Here is a 22,378-nt window from a genome sequence, read left to right as displayed (position 1 = left end):
AATTACAAATAAGAATTTAGATTCCATGTTTAATGACAAAATTATACTTATTGAATTATACTCTATGAGTTAGCCGCTACAGCAAGATGCTTTACCTCTCTGGGTTCTGGGATCCTGTTAACAAAAGAAGAAACATGTTTAGTCAAACATCTCAGAACAAATCAAGGCAGATAAAACATGGCAACTGATGCATATTTTGTATTTGAGAACAATCTTTTCAGACTGTTTGTATCAGATCTTAAACAATATTTTGGTTCTTACGGTTTGTTGAAGTCAGCAAAGTGGTCAAGACTGCTTCTCCTTTCAGGTAAATCAATGGCAGTATTTGAACTCTGACTCTCAGAATCGGTGCCCTTTTTCCTGAGGCAGCAAAAATATGTATTATAACTAATTTAACAAACATATTAATTTTCTTCACTGTGAAAAAATGACCCCTAAAACATGAGAAATGCTCAACATGAAACATAATTTTATCACTATAAAGACAACTGGCATTACATTACGGCATTTCAGGAAAGCTGTAGTACCTGGCAGTGCAGGTGAAACAGAACAGACAATTTAAATCAATCAAATAAAGGAACATCAATTCTGATTTCAAGTTTCATTTTTAATAAAAAAAACCAACTAAGTTTACACACACACACACACACACACACACACACACACACACACACACACACACACACACACACACACACACACACACACACACACACACACACACACACACACACAGGATTGCTATAGATAGATAGATAGATAGATAGATAGATAGATAGATAGATAGCAGTAATAACTTACTTGACAAGATAGATAATCGTCGACGCTGAAGTCACACTGAGTACAGCCAGCACAACACTGACAGCGATGAGAGAGGTTGTGGCGGCTTGACTGGATTCTCCAGGGTCTCCAGAACTGTCCTCCACTTTGATTACCAAACCAGGACCAAAAACCTTCTCCAGTTCAGATGTTAAAACTTTGAGCTCACTGTTCAGTTTCCTGTGGGAGTGAAGATATTATTTCAGATGCTGCCCATAACACTCTCATCCTTATTATAATTACATATGTAAAACAAGCTGGGCAGTCTGGTTGAGGAAAGATCACTCCCTGAGAAGACAAAGGACCTTTCTGGAAATGAACATTTGAACTCTCTCTTGTGAAATTAGCATCACCATTCGAGACGCAAGTCTCACCCAAGCATCATCCTAATCTACATCTCTTTCCCTTGACCCCCCATTCCCCCGTTCCTTCTCTCTCTCGTGCTGAGATCACCTGACATTCACTCAGTGTGACTGAAACAAAAGTCTCATTCCTAAAGAAGTAAACTAAAAGGTAATAAAGTTTTTAAGAGTTTAGAGATAACTTGCACACACAGGAGAGTCTGTCTTCCAGGCAAATGGCATTCTGCTCCCAAAAGGTGTAAACTCTGAATGCAAATTCCCATTGTTAGCAAATGTCTCGGTCTTAGTACTTAAAGAAATGCAACGAAAGGCTCGGCACGATTCTGTAACTCAGATCAGCCCATAATGTTGAAGGATCTCAAAGGTTTCAGCATTATGTATTTTTCTAAATGTCGGGTTTAGCCTACATCTTTACTCTTTATCTCTGAGCATTTGGATGTTATTGTATTGATTATCTTTGAACTGATTATGAAATTGGCATGATACATTTACCTGACATAATAAAATTGGAAACATTTGATATTTGATATTAAGTATCTTTGATTGTGTGCGCGTGAATGTGACCGATCTCAGGTATATAGCAATGACCTCTGTTGAGTGACAGAAACTGGTGAGTTTGTGATCGTGAGATTCGCGTTAAACAGAAGGCATGAGGACCTCAAAGCGACATAGCTTCCTAATAGGAATGGGTAAAATATAAGTAAAGAGTTAAAAAGAATAATAAAATGTGCTGCTAAACTATTATATAAATGACAAATAACCATCGGAAACCGCCATTGGACCGATCTAGACAGGCTTACAAATAGAATATAATTCAGGCAAGCAGGCCTGATTTTTTGTTAATGCACATACGTACATTTTTCATATATAAATCTTTTTTATATCTTTTAAATCTTCAACTCATTGTGAGCATGTGTGTGTGTGTGTGTGTGTGTGTGTGTGTGTGTGTGTGTCTGTGTGTGTGTGTGTGTGTGTGTGTGTGTGTGTAACCAATGCTCATTTGATGTGTGACAACAGTTACTTAGCTTACATTCTAGTGTTGGCTTTTTATCTGTGGGTAATTAAAAGGTATTGTGTAACTTCTTATTAGCTCTCTTCACTTGTTTATGGTTATCTGGGATGTAGGGAGAGGGTGCCTTTTTATTTTTGTATATATATTTCTCCTGTTTTTGCTAGTTCAGTTAACCTGATATTGAAGGTTTTTCACTTTAAATAATAAAAATGCACTCTAAAATCTCTGTTTTATATATATATATATATATAGGACAGGAACAGTTCATATAGTAAAATACTCAATTAATTTAGTTATATTTCAGGATGTGATAGGAGCAGCAAGCAATAGTCTCCTAGTCAGTCAAATTTAAAATGGAAATTAATGTATTCGGATCTCAGATAAGTTTTAAAACTAATCAAAATTATAATTGATTTACAGTCAGAGCACTGACCACAAGGCTATCAGCTATTAAACATTTCCACATCATCTTTCACAGATTAGTCTGAATATTGATATTAACTAAACTGATATTAGTTCAACTTACTCTTTGACCACCGTGGCTTGGATGACCGCTCCACTGGAGTCCATGGCGATGAAACTGACGTAAGTCTTGTCTGTAGATTCTCTAGGAATGGTGCGCATCTCATTCCCATCCTCAGCTCTCACACTGAGGATTTTCACAGTCCAGCCTAAAACTTTCCCCATGGAACTGAGGAAAACACACACTATCAGAGGGTGTATAGAACAATAAGACCCGGTAACGAGAAGTAGCAATTCAGTCCAATTTGTAAAACAGAAAAGAAAAACAATTATTTGGTCTTATTGGAAGCAGCTATGGTCTTTACTGTATGAACATTTTCTTTAGTGTTTCAGTGAAAACATAGCAGGACACACAGATTAGGAATGCCATGAGGTGAGTAAAATAATTCATATAATAAAATAAGTTAATTATTACTTAAACATGTTTCCATCTTAGCTAAAAACACATTAACACTTCACTTCCCAAATGGAAATGCTCTTATTCTGTTTTAATAACACGTACACATTTCAATAACAAACAGAGATTACTCACTCTTCCATCTCTGGTATCCTCTTCTCCACTATGTATACGGGCTGGTTTAAGGAGATTACTGCGATGCTGTCACGATGTACACTTTGTTTTACTTCGATCTGCAGGTGGCAAACACAAGAAGCCCGTCTTTGCAAAGGTGTTCTCAATCAAAATGTCATTGGTCATTTGAAACAGTCTTACAAAAGCTTTCTCTTTTTTCTCTCTGTTTCTGCTCACCTGTACTGTTGTAGTCGTGAACAGTCCATGTTTATCAGTGGCTTTAGCATGAAAGGTAAACAGATTGTCACTAAAACTGGACACATCCAGTACGTAGACCTGACCAGTGCTTGCCTCCACATCCAGCAGAGTTGTGGACTCCAGCAGCGAATACTGCAGTTCTGAGCTCTCGCCCACATCAGGGTCCGATGCCTGAGGGACACATGACCACATTTCAGCCAGTTTAACTGCAATAAAATCATGAAATCAGTAAAAAAAAGTCAGGCACTTCATGCAAACCATTTAGGGGATCCCATCAGGGGATCATTTTATGGATTTAGTTTTGAATATTAATTACATTTTATAAAGTAAGCAGCTCATAAACATAAGTTATCAACAGAACATTTTTAATAACCTGTTAAAAATGAAAGTATTTATCCTTAAATATGAAGGGTTCTTTAAAATTGAGTCAGGAATCTTAAGCCTGGAACACACCAAGCCGACGCCGAACTAGCGCTGAGGAAAGCCGACTGTGTTGTCGCCTCGCGTCGGGGTAAAAGCTGCACTTGAACACACCGAGAGAACTACAGCCGTCTGTCAGCTAGAATGTGCGTTCTGCGCCTGCGTGTAAATGTGACTGTCTATTTCTGCATATTCGTCATTCAAAAAGGGAAACCGTGACGCACGCTGCAGATACACAAACCGTCAGTAGTATATTCCTGCACAACCGGAGGCTGCAGTTTTAGGACCCCAGTTTTAGGACCGCAGTTTTAGGACCCTAGTTTTTTTGTGACAGCGCCACCTACCGAACTGGATGATATAGCGGCGGCTGCTGTTTCAGGACCGCAGTTCTAGGATCCAGGTGGTTTAGTTTGTACATAGTATCAAGATCCACCTTGATCCTAAGTCTCTTTAGAAAATATATATATGTTTTAACAAATAAGATTATGGAATAGAATAGCTCCTGCAGCAGGTGGATTAGAGCAAGTAGCATCAAGCTACACGATACAATTTAAAAGATTAATATTAAACTTTTACTTAAAGCTCACTTTAAACCACCATCGAGTAAGATAGGATATTTGTACCATATTCCGGTCGCGGTTTAAAATGGTTTTAAGTCATAAAAAGATGTTGAAATATGATATAATAAAGCAATTTATATGCAACTAATGGCTACACCTTGCTTGGCAATACTGTAAACATTCTTAATTCATATGAAAATACCCAAAATTGCACGAAAATCACACACAAACCACATATACTCGAAATCGTGCATTTATTAGCTTCTTGTTTCAGGTGAAGAGATGTGTCTTAGCTTTGTTATCACGGATAACAGGACCGCGTCATGCAGAAGGGCAGGATTATTGTCACGTTGAACCACGTGAGATGATTGACAGCTGTACAGCGAATGAGACTTGCGTACATTACTGACGCAAATCAGGAAGAGGAGACCCAGATCTCTCTGTGTTCGCTGTTTGAGTTTTATCATAAACACTATCGAGTCTTAAATCTTTCTAATGATGCTCAGTTTGTCCAGATAAAATAAGTAAGAGTGTGATGTTTTAACGAGTAATGAATGTTGAACAACAATCTGTTGTGATTAACAATGTGATCTTTTATCTTTGCCGCGAAAGGGGTTAAATTTGTGTTTTTGGTAATCCAGTTCTGTAGGTGGCGCTGTCACAATAAACTAGGGTCCTAAAACTGCGGTCCTAAAACTGGGGTCCTGAAACTGCAGCTTCCCGTTGTGCAGGAATACCCTTCTCCAAACCGTAAACAAAGCAATGCGTGCTTACCGTTTTGAATATCAATCCTGCTTTCTTTATTCCACTCCGCTCATGTTGATATTGAAATATTCACCAAGGAACATTCAGGTAAGATAACGTAACATTAGAACAGCCTTCTATCTGTAAGTTAGCTGCTACCGTTTTGACTCTTTGCTCGCTGTTTTGCTATTATTCTCGTGCACTGACTCGTTCAGTAAAGGCAAGTTCACACTACAGGATTTTAAAACGTCGGGCTGAACTGTGCGGTTCACACTACATGACTTGCTCTCTGTGAAATCAGGAGTGTTCAAGTTGTTGAGCTGTTCACACCACACGACACAACGTGATTGATCCGCAACAGGAGGTAACTCACTACACGAGTTGACAACAACTCTGTCACCCAACGATTATATCTTGTCTACAATACAAACCACGTTTTGTCACGAAAAATCACGCGATAAAACGAACCGGAAATGACACAATACAGCACGCGCGCCACTACCCAGCAAAGAAGAACACAAGTACACAACACGCGCGTCTTTGATGCGTTGTTGGCTCTTTCATACTAAAGGCCAATTTATACTTCTGCGTCGGGTGCGCGCAGTAGGTACGGCGTAGCATACGCATAGACATGTACCATACGCCGTACCTTTCGCCGTACCCTGACGCGCACCTCCTCAAAAATGTGCATCCTCATCTGCACCGCCCGCCATTTTTAAATGCAGAAGTTCTGTAAATTCAGAAATTGCACTAAAATTCACTAAAAACTAAAATTGTTTTTCCAACTCGATAAGCTCCAGCTCCAACATGATCCGCTCTCTTTCAGTCCCCATTGCTTGTAGTAGCCAAATCAAAACAGCCACGATGAATCTATACACAGTGGAACATTAAAACCCGCCCCCGCCAACTAGCGTTTCGGCGATTTAACTGCAGAGCAACGCAGACATAAACGCAGAAGTATAAATGCTCACGACGGCGTCGCCTACATGCGTAGCCTATACGACGTACACTACGGCGTACACCCGACGCAGAAGTATAAATCAGCCTTAACAGATTGGGGAGCGTTCATCGGCCGCTAATCCCCCGCGATTTGCACGCGATAACACCCCGACCTGTCGGCGAGCTCAACGATTTGCAAATCGGGCTTAAATCGGACTTAAAATCCTGTTGTGTGAACTAGGCATAAGCTGAACCGCCAATCAGAGTTCCCTCTTTCACCGACGGCCCGACGCCGATTCAATATGTCAAATCTGCCGAAACAAAGCCTACGAGGACCAATTTCAGCCGACGGTGCGGAACACACTGAGAAAACTTGGTCATCCGACGCACAAAAACTGCCCGACGGCCGACCGTCGGCTTGGTGTGTTCCAGGCTTTAGGGTTATATATAAAACCTCAGTAAAAGTGGCTCAGCTGCTTTGGGGAAAACATTTCAGACACAAAATTTTATATGTAAGTAGAAAAAAACAGTAACAATTGTAACAGTAATGTTTGCCTTAGTGAACACCACTAATTATAAGATACATCCTCACCATTTATATCTGATGAATATGCCCAGCCACACTCACCTGGACTTTCACTATAGGTAATTTGTATGGAGAGATACTGAAAATATCTGCTTTATATATTTCAGCGTAAAACACAGGAGCCTCATTCACATTCTCAACCTGAACGTTGACCTGAAGATTGTGAGAGAAAGAAAGTCAAATGCAAATATAAATGAGCCTTGTGACAGCTTTCTTTTAAGTAGAGAAACTTTGACTTTGACGTGCTTGAAGAATTAAGACTTATAGGCCAGAAACATACTCTTTTCTAAGTATGGGAACGCAAATACTTCTAGCTGCACAAGTTTGTGTCATTACATTCTGATATATATATATATATATATATATATATATATATATATATATATATATATATTATGTATTAACGTAAATTGCATACTTGTGTAGAGTTTGTTTCTGGCCTTAGTTTAAAGTAAGGATAATACCGTTGTTTCTGCAGTGTTTGCAGGAGTTCTGGTGTCTATGGCTTCTACTGTGAGGATGTACCACTCCTCTTCCTCCTTGTCCAGCGGCCTGAGAGCTTTTATGGTTCCCTCACCATCCACAGAGAAGACATCCTCATGTGACTTCATGTTATAGCTGACCGTAATCAGTGGACTTCCTGTTAATGCCTTGACCTTCCCCACTGTTGAGGCCTCAGGTTCATTCTCCTTTATTGTGAATTTGTAGGAGGAGCTTTGAAAACTCACAGTCTCAGTGAGAGAGGCAATTTTGAAGTAGATCAAGACTTCGGCTACAGAGAGAAGAAAGATGTTAATCGTGACATGTTTATCAGATAAGATTTGAATAGTTAAGGGGGAATTAAACTGCTCCCAATAAGAATTGCTCACATTATATGCATTGTTTTAACACCAGAATCACTAAAGGAATATTATGCAAACCTTCATCAGATTCTGGTGGTGTTCCATGATCTGTCGCGATAGCAGTGAGGGTTAGCAGCGTGTCTCCTGTGACCTCGCTAAGGTCAGAGGTCAAAGTGATGTCTCCTGTTTCAGCATCCAATGCGACCATTGAGGAGTCTTCAGAGAAACTACAGAAACACAACACACATGCATCTGTCTTAAAGGAGTTATGTTCGTAAATGAGTTCATGGTTTAGCCTTCATATTATTGATCCTAAAGAAATGGAAGTTTAGTTAGCTTAAGCTTACCTGTAGCTAATAGCCGCGTTGCTTCCAGCATCTTTATCTGTGGCCGAGAGCGTCAGCAGCACATCTCCAACCTTGGCATCTTTAACCAGAATGCTTTTGCTGTAGGTGTCAGAGCCGAAAACTGGAGCGTTGTCATTGACATCTGTGATACTGACCCTCACTGTGGTGATGTTCTGCAGAAAATTAACCCAAGCAACCCTTTGTATTACCGACCAAAACTTCATATTTGCAATGTCTAGTATCTAACTTAAGGATTGTACTAGTATCAGGTATCAAGAGCTTTTAATATTGACAAAGCGTTGGATACGCAGTGTCAAGAGAGCTTCTTTGTCAAGAGAGCAGCCCTCTTAGATCATCTGTGCAATTTTTAAAAAATAAATCTGCCTCTGGTTTGCTACATGTGTCATTTGTAACCTTTATAGCTGGGCTTCTCAACTCTGGCCTTGAGATCCACTTTCCTGTAGAGTTTAGCTTCAACCTTTATCAAACTCATCTGTCTTTCACTTTCTAGTAACTGAGCAGGAAAGTGGACCTTGTGGAGAAAAAAAAATGCAACCTCTGCTTTAGAGCATTGGTAGCCAACCCTGATCCTGGAGAGCAACCATCCTGCAGAGTTTAGCTCCAACCCTCCAACCAAATGCACCTGAACCAGCTAATCAAGGTATTCAGGGTTACTTGGGCTGCGTTCCAGTCCAAAATTGTCATGCCCTTCACTCGCTAACTTCCCTCGTCTCGTTCACTCGGATGTACGTCATTGCCTATGTTGCACGAGTGCTACTACTGGTGGAAACTGCAATGGACCGAATTGGAACGTCCTAAGCCCTTGATCACTTGGAATCAGCTGGAGTTGATGTATTATTATTACTTTTAAATCCCTTTAAGAATTTGTTTAATGCAGCATCCAAATGTATAAAGGTGTGTTTGGGTTGTTGTAAATAAAAAAATATATAATTAATATATCATAGAGTTGTTTGTTGTGGTGGTGATTAGACGCGATCTGTGGTGACATCACAATCGTACTGCATTGTGGGACATAAAGATGCCTGAAGTGTACATATGAAGTAGACTCGCTCCCTCGGTCAAAATCGAGGGAACAAGGGTCTGTCCATATAAGAGGGGAAGTGCTTAGGGAAGTTCGCAAGTGCGTGTCTAAAAGTGGACTGGAACGCAGCCTAGAAACATTCAGTCAAGTGTGTTGGGGCTGGTAGAAGCTAAACTCTGCAGGACATTGGCTCTCCATGAGCAGTTTTGGACACCCCTGCTTTAGAGCAAGGTTATCCAACCCTGATCCTGGAGAGCAACCTTGCAACCTTTCAGCAGAGTTCAGTTCCAGCTCTGCTCCAACACACCTGCCTGTAGTTTTTAAGTAATCCTGAACACCCCGGACAGCTGGTTCAGGAGAGTTTGCTTAGGGTGAGCTCAGCTCTTGTGGAAAGCAGTTCTCCAGGAGCAGGGTTGGCTACCCCTGTTCTATTGTGTGTATATATATAATGTGCTACTTTTTGCTTAAAAAAACCCCTAGAAATGATTTCAAAGATACTGTATGATTCCATGAAGTTTGCAAATTCTGGAAAATCAAGCAACTTGTTCTTTCTTGCAACACAATTTGTGTTGATATTTACATTTACACTCTGACTTCCGTATATTGCATGAAGCCTGATGAACAGATTGGAGCTTGCATTTCGAGATAGTTCTTTGATAGTTCAGTGATTTTTTCTCTCTCTCTACGTTTGCAATATGCAGACTGAAAACTGCATTGAAGTGCACAGTCGCATCATGGAAATCGTGAACAATTACATTAATTACAAATTACATTTCCCTGTGGTATCCCATGATCCATAGCAATAATGACCACATCATACACATCCTGTGTCTCTCGATCCAGCTCCTCGATGGCATGTAGAGTCCCATCCTGAAGGAATGAAATAAAGGATTTGATATTTAGAAAATTAAATAAGATCTGAACATCTGACAATACATTGTCATATTAATAGGTTTATGTCCTCACATCTCTGAAGCTGAAGAATTTGCTGTTAGAGGAAGTAGTGAGGGTGACACGTCCGTTGTCTCCGCTGTCAGCATCTGTGGCTGAGATTTGGCACACCTCTCCAGGTGATGAGGGTGTGTACACGCCTTCCTGAATCTCAATGGTCTCTGGGAGGGGAAGGAATTGTGGGTTGTTGTCGTTGACGTCCAGAACAGTGATGATGATCTGAGCTGTGGAGCTTAAACCATCGACAGGCTGGTCTACAGCTACAACCTGAGAAAGGCAATGCAAGCATCCCATGCAGAATGAATAGACACCCTGAACATTTTGTAAATAGCTGGATTCAAGAAACGAATGTGATTTGCTTTGTACCTGTAGGATGTAATTGTCTACAGTTTCTCTATCCAAGGTAGCGTCGCTCCGGAGTGATATCACTCCTTGACTGTTGATAGCGAAGGTATCGCTAACCATGATAAAGTGACCTTTAGAGAACCCACCCTGATCGGAGAGAAAACTAGAAAAGGTTAGTACATCAAAACATACTAGGAATGTTGGCATGACAAAACCTTGCATGGATGTTTTTATGGTTAATTTGAAGGTTATTTAGGTCTTGTGTAGTTTACATGAGCAGTTAGAAGATAGATTGGTATGTTACATATTCCTTGTATACTTGCATATACCAAGCTATAGCTAAACTGTTCTGATTAGCTGGTAGGGAATTCTATAAATTTGTTGCTGGGGTAGCTAAGATGTTACTAGGTTTAAAGTTGTTGCTAGAGTGTTCTGGGAAGTAGCTGAGGGTACCTAAGAAAATGCAAAGGTGTTCTGAGTGGTTGCTATGTGGTCATTATGCAAGAGTGATGAGTCACCCGTGCATGTAAATGCCATAGCAACCTCTTAGTTCACCGTTGCAACATCTTAACAGCAGAGAATGTCTAATATGGGGAGAACTGCCACTCTCGCTACACTTCCGGCTTCTGAACTGGTTGCAGTTTCACTCTGATTCCATATGAGGGCGCTCACAGGACGAGTGCAGAATGAATGGAGGTCTATGGAGCTATACCTCTCAAAATCCACTTTTCTCAGGATATAATTTTTTGTCTAGTAATTTGAATGTTGTATTCGAAAGGAGATGCAAAGAAATTGCACATTGCTGGGTGTTAGATTTTTTAGAGTCACTTATTTGCTTTAAAAAGTCTTTCAAAATGTCAATGACGTCATACACATCGTACGACCAGAGATACTGCTTTACGGCAATCCTTCAGTCACTGTTTTTTTCGCGCTCTGCACTTTCTTTTCTCTCGAGGCATCGCCAGCACAGCTGACACAGGTAAACACAACACAGCTGACACAGGTAAACACACGTGCTAGAAGAGTTTCTGCTAGAAGACATTCTGTTCCCACTTCGGATGCCATGATGCCATCAAGCGGTATCTCTGGTCGTAACCAGTCCTTCACTGACCAATCAGCGTTCATTAGCAGAATGCTAGCGTGTTATGGGCAACAACAACTCAACCTGTAAGAAATCAAAGGACATAAGCACTCGTTTATTCAATTTTCGACCTATAACCCATGTTGAGCTTGCCAAACCTACAATCAAATCTGAGATTTCTCAACGGCAATCGGGTGAAAGAGACACATTTTGCCGTCTAGCCCCATAGACTCCCATTCATTTTTGCACTCGGGCGATCGCCCCCAGTGGAACTCTGGTGAAACTACAACCAAAAATTCGGTACAATAGGACTTAATAGGGAGTGGGCAGGCTCTCCGTAGACGGACTCTGTTAACAGGGTGTATATAAGAAGGGTGTTGCTATGTGGTTGCTAGTGTTTTCTTGTGATTGTTAGGTTTTTGCTAAATTATTTTGAGAGGTTGCAAGGGCATTTCTAGGCAGTTACTACACAGACAGACTTTGGTGGATGTTGCTTGAATACTATAAGAGTTACATTTGGAAATGTTGAAGTTGAACAAATAATATACTAATGTCTGCTTATCTTCTCTCATCCTCATCCTCCCTAGGGAAAAACTCACTTAGTAAGTTAATTAGGGCCTGAGCACCGATGGTGTGAGGACCCTATTGGAATTGCTCCGTTTGTTTTTCATACATTATTTTGTTTGATGAATCTCACAATAATGATATTACTTTACAAACATGATGTTTTCAGGAACAGTACCAGGTCTGGATCAGTGACTTTAGTCTGAAGCACAAACTGATCCTGTGGTGAATTTTCCAGAATAGATGCGGTGTACACATCCTGGTCAAATTTCGGAGGGTTGTCATTCACATCCTCAATGGTGACCGACACCACAGCATTAGCCGTCTTACTGGCATCATTCATCTGAGTTGCCTGTTAATAAGGAAATCATGAATAGAAAAAACTATAACAATCCTGAAACCTCTTCCGATTCATAACATCAGCCTAATGATTTTCATGAATGTCTTCAGAAACGTCTGATACCTGTATTTGAACAGTTATCTGGCCGATCTCCTCTCTGTCTAGTGCCGCTGTCACAGAGATGACTCCACTGTTTTGATTAATTTCAAAATTTCTCTGATATTCATTTGGAAAGACTAGAACAGAAATGTGGATATTTTCTGTGTTATTATCAGAAACTTAATATAGAATATGAGTACATTTCTTTATTCAAATAGAAGTGTGTTATTAGCAGTGTAAAGTGCTTGTTTTATCACAAGTGCTTGACTATAGTTTGGTCTTTCTGTATTATCAGATTTAAAATCAGCGCTTCACCTCTAGCTCTCACCCATCTACAGAGAAACTTTATTTGGAAACAGATGGAGGAGGTTATAGATTAGAAATCTTCCGTTTACAGCACCTGATTTTATGCTGTAAAGTACAGGCTCGTTGATGCCCGTGTCGCCATCTTGAGCTTTTATGGCCTCAGGAGTGACGTCTGAAAACGGTCCTATCTGTGCAAAGACAGAAAAGACATGGAGAGTTCATTGGTTTGATCAGGCATGGGTTTAAATATTGATCGTGACGTCATTTACCTGATTTTCCTCAATGTATGCGTTGTAGAAACTGTGATCAAAATAAGGGTTTAGATTGTCAAAATCTTCAACTGTTATTGTAACTGTTGTGGTGTCACTGAGATCTCCTATATCCTGCAAAAAAACAATGTTTTATTACTATTTACCTTAAAATTAAAGTTTATTCAAAAATGAAACTTGTGTAATTTGTTTTTGGTCCTTATCTACTTTCATGGAAAAAGCAGCTTGGACATTCTGCTAAACATCAGCTTTTGTGTTCCACGAATGAGTACATGATGACAGAGTTTTAATTTTTGTATAAACTATTTTCTCTTTAAAGAATAAACTAACAAAGCAATACTTTGAAGTTAAGTGATCAAAGTAATCTGGAGGTTGTAGGATGTCAGAGAGTGTGTCTTTACTTTAGCTTGCACGGTGAAGATGTACTGTTGAGCAATGTTGTAGTTCAGACGCTGTTTCAACCTGATGTTTCCGTCACTCCTCACTTCAAAATCATCTGGTGCTGGAGGCTGTTTAAAGAGGGGAAGTGATGAATTAAAATTAAATTCATGGACACAAGCTGTGCTTACTGACTAATTAAATATATTATTTAGTTTCCTATCCTTTAAAATAATCTACATGTATGCAAACTATAAAAAAAAAACATGAGATTAGGTATGATTAAATACAATAATTGATTGACAGTCCTGTTGAAAATGTAACTATATCTAGTGCCTGATACTAGTAATGCAGTTTTGTGGAATCCTAGTATGACATTATACACAAAATATAAGAATCATTCATGATTTACCAGTATAGAATATATAATATTGCTGTTTTCTGTAGAGGCATCTGCATCTTCAGCCTTCACACTGAGCACATCTGTACCCACAGCTGTCGCCTGGAGCAAAACACACAGTTTACACAGAGAACCAAACACACTTCTGCTGTATAAAGATGTGACATTACACACACCTCTGACACTGTGGCGCTGTATGTTTTACTCTGGAAGATCGGAGGATTGTCATTGACATCCAGAACTTTTAACGTCCTGACGTTTTTCAGCTGAAATGGAGAATGAAGACTTTATAGTGAAGGTTTATGTGCTGAATACTTTGTCTTATTCAATCATTTGATAACGTCATTGTTTAAACTTACCGCCGGGTTTGGGCAAGTGAGTGAATAATACAAAAGCCCTCCAAACTAGAAGAAATAAAACACACAAAGAGACATGTGGCACTTCATTTCTTTATGAAATAAAAAAATTAAATTGAATACAATTAACTATGCCTAAGCCAGTGGTGGGCGCTTAAACCTCAGTAAATTTATTTTTAAATTAGGTTGGATGAACAAAAATGTAATAAATAATGTAAATTAAATTAAATTGTATGTAAAGAAAGGGTAATGAATATATTTTTTTGGTGGAAAAGGACTTTCATCATATAAAATAAAAAAGATTATATCAAACTGAGAAATCAGGTTATATCGGCTGACAGTTATACTTCGGTAAAACCTTATTTTTTCAGGTTGGTTGAATTCAGTAATAATCTTAAATAATTTATGTCATTTCAACATTACCAGTTTTTGTAGATGTTAGACCACATGAAGTAAATTTTCTTGAACTGACAAAACATGTTTTGCAGTGTATATATGTGTGTGGATCAGTGAGGGACAAACCTCCTTTAGTTCATCAGCGTCCAGTGGTTTGATGGTTCGTACAGTAGCGGTTGAGTCTCCATTAGAGTAAACCAGCTCCAGAAATGTTACACCAATGGGAAAGCGGTATTCCTCCAGCACCAGATGATCATCAGGTCCGATATTAGTGATAATCTCTACATCTCCTGAAGGCCAGATCAAATACATATTCTGACACATAAATGCTAGATAATGGCAGAATTGTTCTTGTATTACTCTTAATGTTCACAAGCAAAGGCATTTTAAATGACCACATAGTTTTTTTTTTTTTACTGTTGGGGAGTTACTAGTAAGTTACTTGAAACTGAGTTGCGTAATTTAATTACAAAATAAATGTAACTGTAATCGGTTACAGTTACCGAGAAAAGATGTGTAATTAAATTACAGTTATCCTACTTAAGAAAATGTTAACGATTACAAAGGCGGTTACATCTGAATATGTTCTGTAAAAAGCTAGGATATGTTGAATAATATTAATGTGTTGCGTTGCCCGTTGTTTATGTGTACGATGTCTTCTGCTATTTAAATGCCGTTTAGTAAAGCAATGCTATTCTGATGCTTTTGATTGGTTCTTTAGGCTACAAGAGTTTCCACCATGGCGAGTTAAAAGGTTAAAATGTGTACCAGTGCTGGAAATGTTAAAAGTAATCAAAAAGTAATCAAATTTAATCATTTACATTACTTTAATAAAGTAATTGAAACAGTTACACTTCTTATTACATTTTAAATAGGGTAACTTGTAATCTGTAAGCTATTACAACGCTATCTCACGACCAATTCGTACGAGTGAGTAAAATGTGGATGATTCGTATGACGGGTAGGTTTAGGGGCGGGGTCAGGGGTAGGCCAAACGAATTCGCAACTCGTAAAATATGTACGAGTTAGCAAAAATCATACAAATTCGTATAAGCGAGGTCGTATGAATTCGTACGAATTAGTCGTGATCGGGTTGGCTATTACATTTCCAAAGTAACCTTCCCAACACTGCTAGGCTATTTTATATGAGCTGTTTCAATACAAATATAATTGACATTGAAATAAAGTAAATAAAGGTTTGATTTTTTTTTCTTTTCTTTTTTTCTTTCAAATGTGAAAAGCAGCATCTAATATTGTGGACTTTTCTCACCTTCATATCTCTCCTGGATTTCCCCAACTCTGAGATCGGTTCCAGTTGCACAGTTTATCTCTGAGGTTCCTTAAACAGAAACAAGCCATTGCTTTTAGGACAAACAAGACATTGGTCTTAAAGCCTGAACATGGTAGCACAAAATACACTAAATCACACTGAGCATACAGTTTTAAAATTCATTTGAATTTTCATTATGCTGGTGACATGGAAAGTGAACAGACAGTTGTCATTCTAATCTCTGATTGGAAAATGAATATTACGCCAATGTTCAAACTCGTGTCATTTAATCTTAAATCATTTTACTTATATTACTGAAAGAAGCGGTTTTCTATTAAATCCTGATAAGCATTTTACTTATATATAATATATATATATTTAGTAGCTATAGTAGGCCTAACTAAATATAAAAGCAAGTTAGACCTCACATCCAAATGTTTTAATTTAAAATGTATACTTAAGCTGGTTATAAATTTGACTTACCAATAGCACTCCTAGCACTGTGGACATGAAGACAAGCTAAAATAAATAAAATAGTGAATAAATAATTTTTTTCCATAATTCACTGTCAGTGCCGCCTGTATTATGAAGCGAATGAAGTGAAGAGAATGAATAATCCTTGTATAATTTCTTGTATAATTTCTCTGAGCTGTTCCTTATTGTATACCATAAAGTAAACAGATAGTGTAAGCAAGTATCAAAGGTGCTTCATAAAGGTCAATAATAAGGAGTGACGTGGGAGGGATTTTCTGGAAGTAGTTTCATGTTTGAGTTTATCAGAGGACATCTGAGATTTTAAACCTATGAACTTTGTAATTACCTTTACTTTATCTTGTTCTACCATTCCTCCTCATGCAAAGATTTCAGTCACCCGGATCTATTCTCGGGTCTATTCCCGGGTGTACCATTTGACACTGTTGATCACAACATACTTCTTGACAGGCTGGAAAACTGGGTGGGGCTTTCTGGGATAGTCCTAAAATGGTTCAGGTCATACTTAGAAGCGAGAGGTTATGATGTGAGTATAGGAGACCATAAGTCTGAGTGGACATCCATGACATGCGGAGTCCCTCAAGGCTCAATTCTTGCGCCACTCCTATTCAACCTGTTCATGCTTCCAATGAGCCAAATAATGAGAAAGAACCAAATTGCTTACCACAGCTATGCAGACGACACACAGATCTACTTAGCCCTATCGCCTAACGCTTACAGCCCCATTGACTCCCTGTTCCAATGCATTGATGAAGTAAACAGTTGGATGTGCCAAAACTTTCTTCAGTTAAACAAAGACAAAACTGAAGTCATTGCGTTTGGAAACAAAGATGAAGTTCTCAAGGTGAACGCATACCTTCACTCTAGAGGTCAAACAACTAAAAATCAAGTCAGGAATCTCGGTGTGTCTCTAGAGTCAGACCTTAGCTTCAGTAGTCATGTCAAATCAATAACTAAATCAGCATATTATCATCTGAAAAATATTGCAAGAATTAGATGCTTTGTTTCCAGTCAGGACTTAGAAAAACTTGTGCATGCTTTCATCACCAGCAGGGTGGATTACTGTAATGGACTCCTCACTGGCCTTCCCAAAAAGACCATAAGACAGTTGCAGCTCGTACAGAACGCTGCCGCCAGGATCCTGAGCAGAACCAGAAAATTTGAACACATCACACCAGTCCTCAGGTCTTTACACTGGCTTCCAGTCACATTTAGGATTGATTTTAAAGTATTATTACTGGTATATAAATAATTTAATGGCCTAGGACCTCAATACATTGCAGATATGCTCACTGAATATAAACCCAACAGATCACTCAGATCATTAGGATCACATCAACTAGAAATACCAAGGGTTCACTCAAAGCAAGGAGAGTCCGCTTTTAGCTATTATGCCAGCCGCAGCTGGAACCAGCTTCCAGAAGAGATCAGGTGTGCTCCTACAGTAGCCACATTCAAATCCAGACTCAAAACAGATCTGTTTAGCGTTGCATTTACTGAATGAGCACTGTGCCACTGTTCGTAGAACAGTATTTGACTGACGATATTAAAGTTTTCGTCTGAGAAAGAACTAAGAATGTAAATGCAGGGCTAAGAAAAGTAGGTCCAGTGGCACCGCAAACCTGCTCAATCACTTCAATCTCAGATAGGGTTTTAATTATTCTTATTTCTTTTGATTATTTTAATTTCTTCTATGTAAAGCACTTTGAATTACCACTGTTTAGCTTTGCATTTACTGAACGAGCACTGTGCCACTGTTCGTCCGACTGTTTGCACTGTATTTTATTTTCTAAACTCTTTTAATTATTCTTATTTCTTTTATTATCTATGTAATTATTTTAATTTCTTTGAAATTTCTTTGTAAAGCACTTTGAATTACCACTGTGTATGAAATGTGCTATATAAATAAACTTGCCTTGCCTTGAATATTGATATTAACTAAACTGATATTAGTTCAACTTACTCTTTGACCACCGTGGCTTGGATGACCGCTCCACTGGAGTCCATGGCGATGAAACTGACGTAGGTCTTGTCTGTAGATTCTCTAGGAATGGTGCACATCTCATTCCCATCCTCAGCTCTCACACTGAGGATTTTCACAGTCCAGCCTAAAACTTTCCCCATGGAACTGAGGAAAACACACACTATCAGAGGGTGTATAGAACAATAAGAGCAGGTAACGAGAAGTAGCAATTCAGTCCAATTTGTAAAACAGAAAAAAACTATTATTTGGTCTTATTGGAAGCAGCTATGGTCTTTACTGTATGAACATTTTCTTTAGTGTTTCAGTGAAAACATAGCAGGACACACAGATTAGGAATGCCATGAGGCGAGTAAAATAATTAATATAATAAAATAAGTTAATTATTACTTAAACATGTTTCCATCTTAGCTCAAAACACAATAACACTTCACTTCACAAATGGAAATGCTCTTATTCTGTTTTAATAACACGTACACATTTCAATAATGAACATAGATTACTCACTCTTCCATCTCTGGTATCCTCTTCTCCACTAAGTATACGGGCTGGTTTAAGGAGATTACTGCGATGCGAAGAATACTTTTAACACCTGTAGCTGCACAAGCTTGTGTCATTGCATTCTGATATATATATATATATATATATATATATATTATGTATTAACGTAAATTGCACACTTGTGTAGAGTTTGTTTCTGGCCTTAATTTAAAGGAAGGATAATACCGTTGTCTCTGCATTGTTTGGAGGAGTTCTGGTGTCTATGGCTTCTACTGTGAGGATGTACCACTCCTCTTCCTCCTTGTCCAGCGGCCTGAGAGCTTTTATGGTTCCCTCACCATCCACAGAGAAGACATCCTCATGTGACTTCATGTTATAGCTGACCGTAACCAGTGGACTTCCTGTTAATGCCTTGACCTTTCCCACTGTTGAGGCCTCAGGTTCATTCTCCTTTATTGTGAATTTGTAGGAGGAGCTTTCAAAACTCACACTCTCAGTGAGAGAGGCAATTTTGAAGTAGATCAAGACTTCAGCTATAGAGAGAAGAAAGATGTTAATCGTGACATGTTTATCAGATAAGATTTGAATAGTTAAGGGGGAATTTACTGCTCCCAATAAGATTTGCTCACATTATCTGCATTGTTTTAACACCAGATTCACTAAAGGAATATTATGCAAACCTTCATCAGATTCTGGCGGTGTTCCATGATCTGTCGCTATAGCAGTGAGATTTAGCAGCGTGTCTTCTGTGACCTCGCTAAGGTCAGAGGTCAAAGTGATGTCTCCTACTTCAGCATCCAGTGCAACCATAGAGGAGCCTTCAGAGAAACTACAGAAACACAACATTCATGCATCTGTCTTAAAGGAGTTATGTAGGTAAGTGTGTTCTTGGTTTAGCCTTCATATTATTGATCCTAAAGAAATGGAAGTTTAGTTAGCTTAAGCTTACCTGTAGCTAATAAGCGCGTTGCTTCCAGCATCTTTATCTGTGGCCGAGAGCGTCAGCAGCACATCTCCAACCTTGGCGTCTTTAACCAGAATGCTTTTGCTGTAGGTGTCAGAGCTGAAAACTGGCGCGTTGTCATTGACATCTGTGATACTGACCCTCACTGTGGTGATGTTCTGCAGAAAATTAACCCAAGCAACCCTTTGTAGTACAGACCAAAACTTCATATTTGCAATGTCTAGTATCTAACTTAAGGATTGCACTAGTATCAGGTATCAAGAGCTTTTAATATTGACAAAGCGTTGGATCAAGGTATGTCAAGAGAGCAGCCCTCTTAGATCATCTGTGTGTCATTTGTAACTTTTATTGCAGGGGTTCTCAACTCTGGCCTTGAGATCCACTTTCCTGTAGAGTTTAGCTTCAACCTTTATCAAACTCATCTGTATTTCACTTTCTAGTAGGTTTCTAGTACGTCCACAAGGTCCACTTTCTAGTAAGCAGGAAAGTGGACCTTGAGGAGGAGAGTTGAGAACCCCTGCTTTAGAGCATTGGTAGCCAACCCTGATCCTGGAGAGCTACTGTCCTGCAGAGTTTAGCTCCAACCCTAACCAAAATACACCTGAACCAGCTAATCAAGGTATTCACGGTTACTAGAAACGTTCAGTCAAGTGTGTTGGGGCTGGTAGAAGCTAAACTCTGCAGGACATTGGCTCTCCATGAGCAGTTTTAGACACCCCTACTTTAGAGCAAGGGTAGCCAACCCTGATCCTGGAGAGCAACCTTTCAGCAGAGTTCAGTTCCAGGTCTGTTAAAAAGGCCACTATTAGGCTTATATTTAAGTGTCTTAGTTTACTTTCGCTATATGCCAAAATGACGCATTCGTCACAGCATCCGTCCAGCGGGCCAATCAGCGCCGCGGAAAAGACGTGCAGGTCAGTGCTCCCGCCCACTGAACGGAGTCTGACTGATCGGGAAAGTTGATGGATGCAAGCTAAACTGTAGCGTTTATCTTTGCTAAAGTTGTGTGCGTGACTATAAAGTAAGTAGCAGCCTGTTTATACATTGTTCTCAACTTAGTTTATGAACGTTTGAATAGCCCCGCATGTGCAAAAGTTAATGTATGCGAGTGACGATACGATCGAGCTCATAAAGATGTTTGTGTGTATATTTACATACTAGTTTCCTCACGTATTTCATTGTTCTATTTAGAAGACATAATCTATGTGCCTTTTATTCATTATATGGTCTATTTAATATATATATCGTTCACTTCTAGAGCTAAAGCACTCTTTGGGCGCATGCGCACTAATGTGCTAAACAGAGCGGCTCCTTTTCTGTCATCAGCGCGCTCAGTATTAATCATTTCTAGCAGGGTACTTTTCCATATAATGGCACATTTGGTTTTCTGATTATACTTTATTAATCATTGTAAATTAATATTCATTGTTGAGATTACTGTTACTATGTTTATTGTGACTACTATTATTTGTTATTATTTGTACTTATCTCTTTTTCTTATATCTTTATTCATAGAAAACCACACACACATGCAAATCAGTTGTGGTGACAATAAATGGGTTATTCCCGAATACCTGATCATCTCTGGTAAAAGTCTCTCACCGGACGCTCTTGTCATGGTAAAGGATGATAGAAGCAAGATGCAAGTAACTCAGAATTTTAATGTAATTGAAGCACAAATAATCTTCAACACACAAACAACAGTCCAGCACACACAGCAACTGGCAACGCAGGGACTAGATGGTCAGTGCAGAAGAAGTGATGAAAAGTCCGGTTGAAGAAGTGATCCAGGTGATTTCGTGAGCGGTGAAACGAGGAACAGGCAGGAACACGAAACAGGACACCAACGAGCAACACAGGATCTCAGACACGGACATCAAACAACGATCTGACAATGAGAGGAGATAAGCAGTGAGTATATAAAAGGATCGCAAATGAGTTGCAGCTGTGTGATGGTGATGAGACGATGATGATCAGCTGGGGCGCTGATAACTGAGCGCGGGTGGAAACGCCCACTCGCGCACACTCACACACATGTAAACAACAGTAACACGAGACAAGAAGGAAACAATGAGTTTACGAACCGTGACAGTACCCCTCCTCCTAGGAACGCCTCCTGGCGTCCCCAGACTCCCTTACCTGACGATTGTAATCATCAATAAGGGAGTGATCCAGAATGTCTCGGGCAGGTACCCAGCTTCTCTCCTCCGGACCGTAACCTTCCCAGTCCACCAAGTACTGGAATCCGCGTCCCCTCCGTCTCGAGTCCAGAATACGATTTACCGAATATGATGGTTCCCCATCTACGAGACGCGGCGGTGGAGGAACCGGGGCTGGCGGATTAATACGGGAATAAAACACTGGCTTGACTTTGGAAACATGAAACACGGGATGAACTCTCCTGTACGCTGGAGGAAGGTTAAGGCGGACTGCCACCGGACTAACGATCTTGGTGACAGAGAACGGGCCAATAAATTTGGGAGCAAGCTTATTCGAGACGGACCGGAGAGGAATGTTCTTTGTTGAAAGCCACACTTTGGAACCGACGACGTATACGGGAGGTCTAGACCGGTGGCGATCGGCTTTGACCTTGGTGCGCGCCCCCACGTGGAGTAGAGTCTCACGGGCTCTAGTCCATGTGCGGTGACACCTCTGGACAAAAGCGTGGGCGGAGGGAACCGCGACTTCGGATTCCAGACTAGGAAAAATTGGTGGCTGGTA

The 22,378-nt window shown here is 39.6% G+C and overlaps 1 protein-coding gene across 1 annotated transcript in view; it reads right to left on the bottom strand.

The window, feature by feature from the left end:
- Positions 1-6,602: 6,602 nt before the first annotated feature.
- LOC307000540 (protocadherin Fat 4-like) overlaps positions 6,603-22,378 on the bottom strand; it is a gene marked incomplete at its 3' end in the record, with an annotated part of 37,868 nt that continues 22,092 nt past the window's right edge. Inside the window, exons 10-19 of the mRNA XM_079616182.1 lie at positions 12,369-12,481; positions 12,084-12,257; positions 10,282-10,407; positions 9,931-10,182; positions 9,736-9,834; positions 7,923-8,095; positions 7,654-7,802; positions 7,198-7,505; positions 6,776-6,886; positions 6,603-6,623 (exon numbers count right to left, since the gene is read on the bottom strand). Of these exons, the coding sequence (XP_079472308.1) occupies positions 6,603-6,623; positions 6,776-6,886; positions 7,198-7,505; positions 7,654-7,802; positions 7,923-8,095; positions 9,736-9,834; positions 9,931-10,182; positions 10,282-10,407; positions 12,084-12,257; positions 12,369-12,481 (1,526 nt within the window). The remainder of the gene's footprint in view (positions 6,624-6,775; positions 6,887-7,197; positions 7,506-7,653; positions 7,803-7,922; positions 8,096-9,735; positions 9,835-9,930; positions 10,183-10,281; positions 10,408-12,083; positions 12,258-12,368; positions 12,482-22,378) is intronic.

The sequence above is a fragment of the Phoxinus phoxinus genome, assembly GCF_949152265.1.
Source record: "Phoxinus phoxinus genome assembly, chromosome: 6".
Taxonomy (NCBI): domain Eukaryota; kingdom Metazoa; phylum Chordata; class Actinopteri; order Cypriniformes; family Leuciscidae; genus Phoxinus; species Phoxinus phoxinus.
Note: the sequence above shows the minus strand (reverse complement) of the source record. Positions and strands in the feature narration are given on the sequence as shown.